General features: G+C 42.7%; 1 protein-coding gene across 1 annotated transcript; it reads left to right on the top strand.

Moving 5' to 3' along the window:
- The first annotated feature begins 126 nt into the window (after positions 1–126).
- On the top strand, positions 127–11833 carry LOC139410844 (TBC1 domain family member 10A-like). Its single transcript, XM_071156415.1, has 9 exons — positions 127–862; positions 2966–3065; positions 4279–4386; positions 4473–4579; positions 4719–4833; positions 5075–5140; positions 5270–5459; positions 5672–5826; positions 6511–11833. Exons 1-9 carry the CDS (start codon positions 681–683, stop codon positions 7132–7134), a joined length of 1647 nt encoding a protein of 548 aa, XP_071012516.1. The 5' UTR covers positions 127–680; the 3' UTR covers positions 7135–11833.
- The last annotated feature ends 2498 nt before the right edge of the window (positions 11834–14331 follow it).

Below are 14331 nucleotides of genomic sequence, written 5' to 3'. Positions count from 1 at the left end.
GGTTCAGTATTTTGAATGGGGCATACTGTCATGGTGTGCAACTGGGATATGCAGCTCAAAATATTGAGTAAGCAGATGTTCAAGAGAGTGAGGCAGCTGATGTGACTACCAATGGGGAAAGCAAGTTGCAACCACTGCGCTAGATGAGAGCGCAGGCAGGACATCCGAACTTCTCAACTTGCCTTGACAAGGAAACAGAATACATGGACCAAGAGGAAGGAAGGAACGACACAAACTGTCTTTTAGCTTGCTTCACCAACATGACATAACCAACAAATGCACATTTGTGGTGAATTGTGCTACCTAGTTAGCTAGCTGGCTAACTTTCTAGCTAACTAATTCATCGCCACATTACAAGCTAGCTAGGCTAGCCAGATTCGTTTACGATCATTAACGCACACACGGCAGCTAGCTGATGTTACTGTCTGAAAAGGCTTGGACGTCAACATCACACGGGAAAACGTGCGGTGTTTACTAACATTTCGCTCGCTCAGTTACGAATTTTGTTAATAACTAGATGAATTAGCTAGCTAGCTACATACCAGACGCTAGCTAGTCCTGACAGCTATCGTTAGCTAGCTACGTATTCCATGGCATTAGTTTTGTTTGTAAACGTTCGCCTGGTTACATACTGTTGGTTGTGACAGTGCCAAAGAAATATATGTATTATTGAGAGAATCATGGCTAAAATAGAGAATGGTCGCCAGTCGGCCGACTCGAGAAGTATTAGGACCATTAGTAGCAGTCATATGGACGACGAGAGCTCCCTTGGCTCAGACTCCGAGATGAACGGCTTTACCAACGACAGGCACACTGATAAATATGGATTTATTGGAGGGGCGCAACAGTATTCAGAAGAATCGTAAGTAACGTTGGTGTTCTGCTCACATTGTCCCATATAATTTGTAAGCTTGCACACTCCTATAGTTAATTGGGTGTGTGAAATGTGACTACATCAAATGTGTGTTTTTAAAGGGTTGTCTCTTCTCTAGTCCCATCTATGAAAAAAGGCATGCCATTTGGGGTGTACTTGGCATAAACGCACTGTTCTTACCGAATGTGACTTATTTCTCTAACTAAGTTGTTTAAATACCCTGTACTATTTTAAGATATGTGAACCAATTTACTCAAACTGCGGACTAGCATAAAGTCTCTGTAAGCAGAGACCCTCCCTTGAAGCCACCAGTCTGTGCTGAAGTTCTGGGAAGGCCCCTGATTGTTTACATACAGTGTTTGGTCTTGCCTAGGATGATAAGAACCGAACACCCTGAAAGGGGGAACTGAGAATAAACCTTTAGGTGTGAAGGGCGACACTGACCAGCTTTATCATCTTAGTCTCCTTTCCTGTTCATCTCCCTCTTTTGTGGTGTCTTTGAATCACAATGCCTTATGGACACTGACGTCATATTAACTTTTGGACTATGCAGCTGACAGCATGGGGACTCAAATGCTCCCTGTCATGATTGGAGGGACACCAGGCTTTGTTTTCCTGAGCACATTCTTCCTTTTACACTTGGTTCAGCACATGTTTTTCATGACTGACTTGTCTCTTTTCTTTTAATAGTAGGCTTACATTAAGTTTAAATCTTAGGGTGCATAGTTAGAGTACTGCAACTGGGATATGCATTGATTACACATTGATTTTCTCAATGCACCCTTCTCCTTCCAAATAATTGAATATGTCAACAATATTATGTATTTTATTCCAATTTCCTCTTTTATGGTTTTGCCAGAGGCAACAAGAGGTAAGTCTCTCTAATTTTGAGAAGTCTTTGTTCTTGTGCTTATGTCCATGCCCTGCAGTGTAGCACACTGCAAATGGAAGGAATGAGTGAAATTAGTGCTTGCACAATCTGTCTGGGAGCTTCCTGTGTTCTGTAGTGTTGGCTGGCCTTGTGCAACATCTCTGGTGCCCCATTGTTGGAGTGCCTCTTCTGGCTCAGGGTTTTATAGGAAGTGGGAGACAAAGATTTTTTTAAATTAAGATTTCTATGTGATGAACAAAATTCTACTTAAGTACAGCAGAGTCTATTTATTTTCATTTGTGTAAGGTGGTAGGCAAACTGGCAAAGGAAGATAAATATTTGTATCTTAGCTTTGGGGATTGGAGTGAATAGAATTACTGCTAGAATCCTTAATTGAAACAATAGGAAAGAGTTTCCCACCCCCATTTTTCTGAAAAGGGAAGAGATGGGGCTGGAGAAATGTAACCGCTCTCAAATTCATAGACAATACATGTGATATCATGTCCAGTCCTTGTATCCATAGCTCTGTTTTTACCAGGCTTTGAAGCTAAACAGTTCTTGTTTACATTTGACTTTGTTTACTAAAATTTTGGTAATCAATTTTGTGTTCTGATGAGGTACTACAGTTGAACTGAGCACATGAGGCATTTATGTTATATTCTTCAACAATCAATGGATATAGATCAATCATTCAGAAGAGAAAAAGTGGATCCAGCAACTAAGGATTCTGGCTTTAAGAGGAAAGAGGGTTGTCCAAATTTAAAGGCCTCTCTTTGAAGACTTCTTATATCCCATGATTACAAGGTTGTTTGTGCTGATGATTACATGCTGCTTGAGCGCCATCAAGCCAAGCTATAAGAAAACGTTAGGCCTATATATTTTCTCATGCTCAGTTCCATTTCTTGGATAGAGGCATGGAGCCAAACTTCCCACATTATAGCATTACCTAATCTCTTTTCTGGTTCTGCACAAGGCCCACCCTGCCTGTGTACGTAGAGGGAAAATCAAATGCCTCCCAGATACCTGTTTTACCCTTTCCTCACGCTGAATTTCTTATCTTTAATGCTTCAAAACCTGTTTATTTGCATTCTAGTTCTACACTTTTTTTTTTATAAAACAATTTCAAACTCTAGAAAGCTATAACAGATTTTTATAAAATGAATTCTATCATTTTGCTTAGATTTAGGAAGTTCTAACATGTTCTTCTGTCTCTCCCTCAGGGCTCAGGATGTCCCTCCAGAGGTGCTGAGGCAGCGAGAGGTCAAGTGGCTAGACATGCTGAGCAACTGGGACAAATGGATGGTCAAGAGACACAAAAAGGTCAGAGTTGCTGAGAGTTGGAACATTCATAGGGCTGACACAACTTAATTTGTTGCCGTGTCTAGACTGTTGGGACACTGTCTCTTACCATCTGGTGGTCTTAATTATTCCTTAAACGATCCTAAGTAAGTTCTTGCACAGTATGTGGCAACTCCTTATTATGTTATTAGCCAACCAGGGCCTAGTTAGTTCTTGCATCTTGATAGCACTCTGCCCTGGTTTTGTAAATCTAAGTATTGCTTCCATTCCATCCTCTATCCAGGCATGTTGGGGGTTTGGGCTGTATTGTAATGGCTGCTACAGCACAGTTACTGTTAGAACAACAACACTGTTTGTGTTCCCTAATAATTCAGACAAGCCAGTGATTAACCTGCATGTCAGACACTGACTTGTTTCTTCCCCAGTAAACTTTAATGGTTGGAAGAAGTGTAAAGCTTTGGATAGTTTCCTTCATGGAGGTTGTTCAGGGCTTTGGCTTCTCAGGCTGGTTGGTTTCCATCTCAAGTTGCCTAGCCAGTTCTATCCGTGTGTCTAACGTTAACTATTAAACTTCAGCCTAATCGCAATTCCATGAGTCAGCAGCAGGGCATAACACAACCCATCCCTTTATTTCCCTCACCGACTCCATGTTGGAACACGTGACCGAGCAAGACTCTGGGTGGGGGTAACATCACATGACCCATCCCTGTAACAAAGTTAGGGTGGAGATTGCAGGTTTGACAGCGACTAGCTTGTTCTCAAGTATGCCTTGGTTAAGGGTATTACCACATGAAACGCACTGAAGTGCACGCACTTAAATAAACACAAAAATGATCAGTAAGCAATGTTTCCTCTGGCTGCTATGCTGGTTGATCCCAGAGTTCACTCGGGAGTCATAGTGTCTCTGTTTCCCCTTCTCTACTTTGCTGTTCCATGACTTCCTCCAATGGCTGTTCATACTCTTCTGGAAAGAGTGGCAGTAGCTTATGATCTCTGTAAAAAGAAATGGACTGAGTAGAAGTGTGAATGAGTTATTCAACTGAATGCATAGAGTATTGTATAGGTCCAACGGCTTGTTTTGTTTCCATGATTACAGGGTCCCTCCAGTTCAGTCAACGATACTGACTCTATAATGCTCTAGTATAACAACTCTCTTGTAATGCAGCTGGATTTTTTACAATCTTTGGAACAATCTTTGGTTGGTAATAAATACATTTTTCTGTCTCTTTAACAGGTGAGACTGCGGTGCCAGAAAGGAATCCCTCCCTCACTGCGAGGCCGTGCTTGGCTCTACCTGTCAGGAGGAAAAGTGAAGAGGGAACAGAACCGGGGGAAGTTCGAGGTTGGTTATGTTCTTTCTCTTGCTCACGCGCTCTGTTTGTTTTTCCTGTGTGGGACTGAGGTTGATTCTCCCTAGTGTTGTTTCAGGAGCTGGACAGTCAGGCTGGAGACCCAAAAGAGCTGGATGTGATTGAGAAAGACCTGCACAGACAGTTCCCCTTCCATGAGATGTTTGTATCACGAGGGGGCCACGGGTTAGTTGTCTCACACAATAGGATCGTTTATCCTCACTCAGGGACTAATGTTTGACATTTAGTCTTGTCTGACCTTTGTCCTTGTGTGTGTTCATTGCTGTGTTCATGGGTTTGTGTGTGTGTTTGTTTACCCACACAGACAGAAGGACCTGTTCCGTGTTCTGAAGGCCTACACGCTGTACAGGCCAGAGGAAGGCTACTGTCAAGCCCAGGCCCCCATTGCTGCTGTGCTGCTCATGCACATGCCTGCTGAGGTGAACCCTGTGCTTCTTGTGCTGTGGTTCTCTCACAATGACTCCCTGACCTGTGGTTTAGCTAAGTGAATAGTGCTCTCGACCAGCTTCCTTCCTTTTGTGACCCTAGTTACAATGGAATTGTTTATGTACGCTACACCTATAGCTAGCCTGCCGTAACTTTGTGCTTTAGTTGTTTCCCTCTAAAGGTATGGTTCCAGTCACAATTTCCTAACACCATCATCTGTATGTTTTTCCACAGGATGCATTCTGGGGGCTGGTCCAAATTTGTGAGAAGTACCTCCCTGGATACTACAGTGCAGGGCTGGTAAGACATGTACCCTTCACTAATGCACTACAAGATAAGGCCCATAGAGTAAGGTAGACCACACAAGATGTGTTTTGTTCTCTTGTCAGTATGAAACTATGTACTTCTCTCTCTCATCTGTCCCTGCAGGAGGCCATCCAGTTAGATGGAGAGATCCTGTATGCTTTGACGCGGCGTGTCTCCCCCATAACCTACCGCCACCTGGAGAAACATAAAATAGAGCCCATTCTCTACATGACAGAGTGGTTCATGTGTGCCTTCTCCCGCACCCTGCCCTGGGCCTCAGTTCTCCGTGTCTGGGACATGTTCCTCTGTGACGGTTCGTTAGTTGCAGAAACTCCCACACAAACATCTGTCTTGGATTCATTCAGTTACAACCTCCAATTTATACACTGGTGATCGGCACTATTGTTGATCACCCATTGAGATGATCAGTAAAGTTCCGGTGATGCTTGCAATTGTGGATGTTAAACTCTGGAATCATCCCTCATGTCCAGTTAGTGACTGTGTGACCTATTACCCCTCCCCCAGGTGTAAAGATAATTTTCCGGGTGGGCCTGGTGCTGCTGAAGTGCATGCTGGGTACCCGTGAGAAGCTGAATGCGTGTCAGGGCCAGTATGAGACCATGGAGCTGCTGAGGGCCATAGAGCCACGCTACATGCAGGAGGGCTTCCTCGTCCGGGAGGTAAGGGCTTCCTCGTCCGGGAGGTAAGGGCTTCCTCGCCCGGGAGGTAAGGGCTTCCTCGCCCGGGAGGTAAGGGCTTCACTAGCAGGGATTCAACGACTATAGAGATACACAGGACTTACACAATAATAAACACCGGAGAAGTATCGTCTTCAAGCACACTGGTATACATCTAGCTGCTTAGTCCGGTTAGATAGCGATTAGAATGACACCCCTATTTCACCCAGAGTGGAAATATCATCTGTGCCTGGCTAAAGAGAACAATGGCTGTTCAGAAATGTAGTAATACAGTGGAAATGTAGAGTTCAGAGTGGAAGTTAAAGTGATTCACAGTTCTGACGGGTCAGTGTCTAGTCCCTCTCTGGCTTTGTGTGGGTGTCTCTTCACTTTGACAATAGCCTCTCTGATAGTGTTGACCATCCTCACTGTGAGTGACTATGAAGCTCCTTTAGCCTCAGGCAGTTTGACATTTACTAACAAGGTTAAGATAAGGACTGGAATGTCTCACCACCTAACAAACCTTTTCTCCTCTTGGCCATTAGCACTATACTTTTTGAATCACATTTCCTATAAGATAGCCTAAACCAATTGAGTATTTTCGTACATAAATTTCCCAGTGTACTGCATGCCTATAATCTATCAGTGACCAGCAGTAACCTCTCTCTCTTTCTTCTCCTCCCTCAGGTTCTGGATGTGCCCATCTCAGAGCGGGACATTGAGAGCGAGCACCATGTTCAGCTGAAGCGCTGGAGGAAGAACCGCGGTGAGCTGCACTGGAAATCTCCTCCCAGAATGCACGGTGCCAGGGCTATCATGGCCTCGGAGCCTCCCAGTCGCCAGGACCTTCGTCAGAACCCCACCATCATCGTCGAGTCGCCCCTGCCTGCCCCTCCGCTGCAGAAGGGAGAGAAGAAGGGCAAAGAGGAGAAGAAGAGCATTAAGAAAGGAAGTATGAAGAAAACCCCTCCTGTCACGGAGATCCCCAACCCTTATAATTTACCTGGTGACCCTAAGCTTCCACTCAGATATCCTCTGCCTCAGCTTTCACTCAGAGATCCTCAGCCTACTCTGAGAGACTCACCAGTACAGAAGCCCCTCGTCAATGACACACACCTCCCAAACACACCTAAAGACTCTCACCTACCCCAACAACCAGCCCTTAATGACCAACCAGCCCTTAATGACCAACCAGCCCTCAACGACCAACCAGTCTTTAACGACCAGTCTCTTCTCAAAGAGTCGCCCCTCCAGATGTCCAGACAGAGCCTGAGTAGCACAGAGGCAGATCATCAGGACACATACCTGTAGCTCTCGCTGTAGGCAGAAGGTGGAACTGCATGTGTGAAACTGGGCCTAATGGTGAGTGAGAGAAGAACTGGAACAACCCCTGTTTTATCCTGGACAGTTCTCATTCACTCGCTCACTCACTCTCAGGCCCTCTGCATGCCAACCAAGCCCTCTGTCTCTTTATCAGGCACTAGCACAGCTCAGCCATATACCAGCAACTGGGTGTACCATGGCCAATGTCACTGCAGCCCAACTATGGGCGACAATTGTATATTTTTCATATATTTTTCATTTTTATTCTGCCTGCTTTTAAGACACCGTATTGCCTAGAGCAAGCACACAGTCAGCAGCATACACTAATGCATCACTGCCAAGTGTTATAATACTTTCATCCTTATGTTACCTCTTCATGCTTCTTAACTCTGACTGTTAGTGATGTGCAAGGGAGATAGTGTTCTTTGTGCAAGGGAGACATGCTACTGATTTATTGGTTGTGTAGTTGTATACATAAAACAATCATCACCTAATAGACTATCTGATTCTAGGGTTTAACAAGAGACTTGATTAAATCAATCTGCCTTCAATCGCACAAAATGGGAGTATTTAAAAAAATATATATATATATATATTCATTCAAATCTCCCAACCACCTGTGGTTTGTAGGTAATAGAAATTGGAAATATTAACTTTTTTTGAACTAAGCTATACTACTATTGATACTTTTTAAATTTAATGTAAACACTTGCCATTTCATTTTGAATAATGCTTAAGAAAGAGCTGGGTAAATATTGTTTCAAGTCAGGTTGGTTGAGTCAAATTCCCAGTTGGCCTTATCGATAAGTAAAGAGCTTCCATCCTTCTCCACCAGAGAGCAGTCTTGGTGTGTTTTCCTGTATATTCTGTTATCCCAGATGCTAACTTCCCCTTCCTAAAAAGGAACTCCGAGCACTCTTGTCTCGAATTTACACTCATTACATGTCAATTCCATACTTTCAAAGGAAATTGCAAGCTTGTTTTACTATACAGTAAAAGGTGACATATGACATGTGCCTTGTACAACTTGTGTATAAATCTTCGACCTCCATGGCCTGTGGCTATCTATTGTCCCTGCCAGGTGGTAATGGACCTGATGTCTGGAGACCAGACACAAAGCCTCACTGTGCCAGGCAATTCCAGTTACTATGTAGCATTTAACTCATGTAAGGTATGCAAGAAGGAGAGAGGACTGGACATTCCTCACAATGATTTGACACATTCCTGCCCTTGGGTTTCTTAAAAGCCTATATGTCTTGTTTGTCTTGCATGCTACATGTACAATATTCATGCATGTTCATATTTCATAGCAGTTAGCTGGATTGTTCCACCAATTCGGTGCCTTTTGAAAGTGTAACTTGGTCAACCTAATTTGATTTCACCTAATTTTAACATTGTCATAAAAAGCACTTTTCTTTTACCCTCTCGAGGTTAAATAATAATAATAAAAAGACTAAGTGCCAAATAAAGTAACAGGGTTGACTGTAACAAGGTTGGTGATTTAATCTTAAATACCCTTGTGAATCTTCAAAATGACTTTGTCAAAGCAACAAAATAACTTTAGAATGATGGTGAAAATGTTAGGGTTAAGTGGGTTAAAAAATCTTCCTAGAAGTCAGACGGTGCACGGAGGAGCATGTCAAAATGCTGAATTTATTTAATTAACTATGTGGTCTTTATTAAAGGGCACTTCATTTAATATAACACACGGTTAAAATTCAATATTGGTGCACAATTTCTACTTAAAATATCAATGGGACGCAAAAGGCACTCTTTGTGGAACGGCCCGGCTGTATATTGCTAACCTCTGCTCCTCTGCATGTGATGTGGACCTTGCTGGCTAGATACTTTTGTGTATATAGTGTATGTGGACACGCCTTCAAATTAGTGGATTCAGACATTCCAACCACATCCGTTATTGACAGGTGTATAAAATTGAGCACACCGCCATGCAATCTCCAAAGACATACATTGGCAGCAGAATGGCCTTAATGAAGAGCTCAGTGACTTTCAATATGGCGCCGTCATGGGATGCCAACTTTCCAACAAGTCAGTTGGTCAAATTTCTGCCCTGCTAGAGCTGCCCTGGTCAACTGTATGTGCTGTTATTGTGAAGTGGAAATGTCTAGGAGCAACAACTGCTCAGCCATGAAGTGGTAGGCCAAACAAGCTCACAGGACGGGACCGCTAAAGCACGTAGCGCGTAAAAATCGTCTGTCCTCGGCTGCAACACTCACTACTGAGTTCCAAACTATCTCTGGAAGCAACGTCAGCACAAGAATGATTCGTCAGGAGCTTCATGAAATGGGTTTCCATGGCCGAGCAGCCGCACACAAGTCTAAGATCACCATTCTCAATGCCAAGCTTCTCCTGGAGTGGTGTAAAGCTCGCCGCCATTAGACTCTGGAGCAGTGGAAACGCATTCTCTGGAGGGATGAATCACGCTTCACCATCGGGCAGTCCAACAGACGAATCTGGGTTTGGCGGATGCCAGGAGAACGCTACCTACCCCAATGCATTGTGCCAACTGTAAAGTTTGGTGGAGGAGGAATAATGGTCTGGTGCTGTTTTTCATGATTGGGACTAGGCCCCTTAGTTCCAGTGAAGGGAAATCTTAACGGAACATTCTAGGCAATTCTTTGCTTCCAACTTTGTGGCAACAGTTTGGGGAAGGCTTCCTGTTTCAGAATGGCAGTGCCCCAGGCACAAAGTGAAGTCCATACAAAAATTGTTTGTCGAGATCGGTGTGGAAGAACTTGACTGACCTGTACAGAGCTCTGACCTCAACCCCATCGAACACCTTTGAGACTAATTGGAACGCCGACTGCGAGCCAGGTCTAATCGCCCAACATCAGTGCCCGACCTCACTTATGCTCTTGTGGCAGAATGGAAGCAAGTCCGTGCAGCAATGTTCCAACATCTAGTGGAAAGCCTTCCCAGAAGAGTGGATGATGTTATAGCAGCAAAGGGGGGACCAACTCCATATTCATGTCTGTGATTTTGTAATGAAATGTTCGACAATCAGGTGTCCACATACTTTTGGTCATGTAGTGTGGCTCTGTAAAGACATGGATCAGCTTATTGCTACACTGAGTGACAGGTCCAGATATATGGTGATCAAAACCAAATAACAATGTGATAAGGATCATCGGATTGATCCATTGCCTGTTACTATGGATGCTTATGGATGCTTAGGTGAAGGGATTACTTTTGGGATATCTTTGAGTTTTCATCTTTTGGGATAACGTTGAAGCCTTTCCATTTAAAAATGTTATATTAATTTGGGAAAATCATGAGGCCTGTTGGGATAAAGATCCGGCCTTTGCTTTGGGAAAATAATGGACAGTCTGTTGACCAAAGCCTTTTTTTCAAGTTTAGAGACAACTCAAGGTTTGCAGTCAGATGTGTCAAAGGTTTTTAACTATTATGTTGTAGGCACTTTAGGAAATTATTCAGTAGAGATTAAGACGTAATCGATGCACAACACTTATTATTGCTACAATATATCATTCCACTGAATGCTGCATGTTTGTTGTACAGGTCACCTCTTAAGACCTCACTAAAAAGCAATAAAAGGTGAATGGAGGTCAAGTAAACAAAAACATATTTTATTTTTTTATTTAACCTGGCAAGACCATTAAGAACAAATTCTTATTTACAATGACAGCCTAACCCGGACGACGCTGGGCCAATTGTGCGCTGCCATATGGGACTCCCAATCATGGCCGGTTGTGATACAGCCTGGAATCGAACCTGGGTCTGTAGTGAGGCCTCTAGCACTGAGATGCAGTGCTTGGAACACTGCGCCACTCGGGAGCCACATAGCCTTTCTCCACCCAAAGTGTATAGTGGCCTGTATCACATATTTCCCATTTTGCAGCAATTCTAGTTTAATTTAATGCTTAAAATGTGTATATAAGACTAATTTGTAAAATGTCATTTTGTAAATAAACATTTTTTTTGTGTGTGTGTACACATCCATATTTGATGATCATAATCCACCATTAGCCATAAATCATGGTAGAAACTGAATCTATATTTTAGCTAGACAATCTTGACACTAACTTTACAGTTTAAAAAGCAAACATATGCAATGCTTTCTTCCCTAAAAATATTAATGTCTTCTCAGCACAATGGTTTTAATTTTGTTTATTCAGAGAGGCCTTTGGTATTTCTATGTTTTTATTTATTTTTTATTTCACTTTTATTTAACCAGGTAGGCTAGTTGAGAACAAGTTCTCATTTACAACTGCGACCTGGCCAAGATAAAGCATAGCAGTGTGAACAGACAACAACACAGAGTTACACATGGAGTAAACAATAAACAAGTCAATAACACAGTAGAAAAAAAGAGTCTATATACATTGTGTGCAAACGGCATGAGGAGGTAGGCAACTAATTATAATTTTGCAGATTAACACTGGAGTAATGAATGATCAGATGGTCATGTGCATGTAGAGATACTGGTGTGGAAAAGAGCAGAAAAGTAAATAAATAAGAACAGTATGGGGATGAGGTAGGTAAATTGGGTGGGCTATTTACTGATGGACTATGTACAGCTGCAGCGATCGGTTAGCTGCTCAGATAGCAGATGTTTAAAGTTGTCAACTATCAACAAATATGTATTTATCTCAGAAGTTGTTTCATATTGTAATTTTTGTTTTTACAAATAAAATCACTTTGATCAACAACAGCTGACATTGCGTTTGCGTATTGGAAATGTGTTATTATTTTGTATAGTAGTGAATAGGCAAAAGCCTACTAATAAAGTAGCTTTGTGGTGTGAGTTTACTTTATAGCAGCAGAGGGAGCAGTAGAGCTGTAAAAGACCCCTACTTGTCTTCCCCACTTGTGATTCTAAATGTTTTGAAGAAAAAAGTCTGCTAAAACGCCATGTAAAACAACACGTGTGACAATAGTTTAAAAAATATTTTTTAAACACAATTAAGGAAATATTTGACCTCTGTCCATTTTATTTTAGCGTTCCTCTTTTCGGCGACGTTGTAACCTACTCAAGGTGAGGTCATCCAAGGTGACTACTTACAGGCGGTTTTGTGAGATAATTGGAGTGAATAGCAACACTTTTCCCCTTTGAAAAACGAGTTCAACGCAAGTTGCTACATTTGCGCCCCCAAAAAACCCAATCGAAGATCAGACAATTAGGTAAACTACCGGTGTCTCCGAGCAGCAGGTAATTTTTAAGTCCCCGAGGTCAGTTAGCAATAATCATTTTAACCATTTGTATTGGTCTTTTTCTGTGAAAAATGAACAAATAAATGCAAGTCAAGATTTAGAAGTTACCAAAGAATTTGAATTGCTTGTATGCCATTGTTTTATTTGGCACTGATTGCCCAAAATTTTGAAAAATACTGAGTACACTATTGTGCATGATTTCACAACAGTTGATAATGTCTGTTTGGTTGGTTGCATGTGGCCTTGCGAAACCTTGCTGAAGAGTACCAAGATTTGTTAATGGTCTCGTTTGTATTGCCTCTTGCTCTTGATTTGTGGTCTAACCTGCTAGAGGTATGTTTGTTAATAGTTTAGGAATCCGTGCACCCACCTCTCCACCAACTCACACACTCCCTCTCAGCAGTGGACACCTGCCCCTCTTTCAGTGTCATTTACATCTCAAAGGGGACATCAAGAAGACCCTTTCTGTGCTCTTCAGCAATGATCAGATTTATCTCCTCATCAACAGAAATATACGCTTTTAGAAATGCATCCGTCCTTTCTTGTCCTCCGCTAATAGAAATGGGGAGAAGGAGCAGTAAAAGAGAGACTTGTGATCCTCTGTGTGATCTTTCGACCTAACAGACCCCTGTCACAGTGGCTGATTCATGCGATGCGGGTGACTTTCTCCCATCTCCCATGGCTCTATGTGTTCAGGAACAGGGGGTTGGCATAGTGCAAAGCAAAAGGCACCTGTGTTTCTGAGGTATCCGATTCCCATGTTTGATGGAGCATAACAGGTTGACTCAGGTTAAATGAAATGGCAGAGGTCAAACATGTGTATGGAGACCTTGTAATAGGCCCAGCAGGTGAGCTTTTCAATGCAGGGTGAAGTAAAAATGTAATTCATCTCACCCAGGGAAAACATGAGTGGTTGTGTGAGGAGCCTCGCTCAGGAAGGGGTTCAGTCAGGTCTGATCATTGAATCATCCCAGTGTTTTTCCATTTGGAGTTCTCATCTTCAACTGTCAAAAGGGAAGCTCTACACGTTGATGTCATTCCTTCCATATCAGTACGTAGTTACCTGTATCAGCCTCTGTACAACATTGGTATTACATTGGTTATACACCATATGTCTATGTTTACATACTGTATGTACAGTGGAAAGTTGTGCTTACACTGCACTTACTTCCAGACCCTTACTCTATCCAGACATTGCGTGTCTCAGGTGCCCTTGTAAATATTCCCCACACTCATGCATTCCCAACCATTCCAAACAGAGGCTGCCGTTAAACAATGTTATTATTATGTCTGTTAATGTTTTCAGTCTTGGGTTTTGCCTGTGGGCCCCAGTACGGCACCATATAGCCTCCTGAGTAGAGGCTCTTGAAAACATGTGGGACTGTAATTTTGGCACCTATTCTATATTTCCATGTTATTATAATCCTCTTATATGGGGTCTAAGTATATACTTAATTCTAAGGTGGTAAATGTAACTTATGATAACAAGCAAGAATGCCCAAGGGTATGTTTAAAGTGATCTGAAATACTTAGAACGTCATCATGGACTTTACTCCAGTTACCCCCAGTTGACATACGGCCCGTGGCTATAGACAAGTAAACTAAAGCGATTAAATAGTCTGAGAACTAAACTCAGCCTGCCAATCAGTAGACTCTTATCTGATGAACAATAGAGGCTATGTGTGCCTTGTGAGATTCAGTAAAGTGCGGGTGAATGGTGCAAAAATAAGTGAAGCGTACTAAATGTCTGTGCTAATCACCCGCTTGGTGCTAAGCCCACAGGACACTGAGCAGAAAGAGATGATGGGTGTGTGGGGGTAATGTGGGGGTAAGTGCTGTACACCTGTGTGCCCTTCATAGGCTGTCACAATCCAGAGCGTTGAGGCATTTCATTTAATCTTACACAGCCCCTCTACCCCGACCCCTCTAACCCACCTCATCCTCCAGCTCAGCAGTGCCAGAGGCATGCTCAATTAGGGCTGTGGAGTCTTG

This window comes from Oncorhynchus clarkii, chromosome 6, assembly GCF_045791955.1.
Source record: "Oncorhynchus clarkii lewisi isolate Uvic-CL-2024 chromosome 6, UVic_Ocla_1.0, whole genome shotgun sequence".
Taxonomy (NCBI): domain Eukaryota; kingdom Metazoa; phylum Chordata; class Actinopteri; order Salmoniformes; family Salmonidae; genus Oncorhynchus; species Oncorhynchus clarkii.
This window is presented reverse-complemented; position numbering and strand designations above follow the sequence as displayed.

Bases quoted from the DNA above. Each gene is read 5' to 3' on its own strand.
- LOC139410844 (XM_071156415.1), top strand. From the start codon at position 681: ATGGCTAAAATAGAGAATGGTCGCCAGTCGGCCGACTCGAGAAGTATT. The intron at 3,066-4,278 runs GTCAGAGTTGCT...TCTCTTTAACAG, and splicing joins TGGTCAAGAGACACAAAAAG to GTGAGACTGCGGTGCCAGAA. The intron at 4,580-4,718 runs GTTAGTTGTCTC...TTACCCACACAG, and splicing joins GTATCACGAGGGGGCCACGG to ACAGAAGGACCTGTTCCGTG.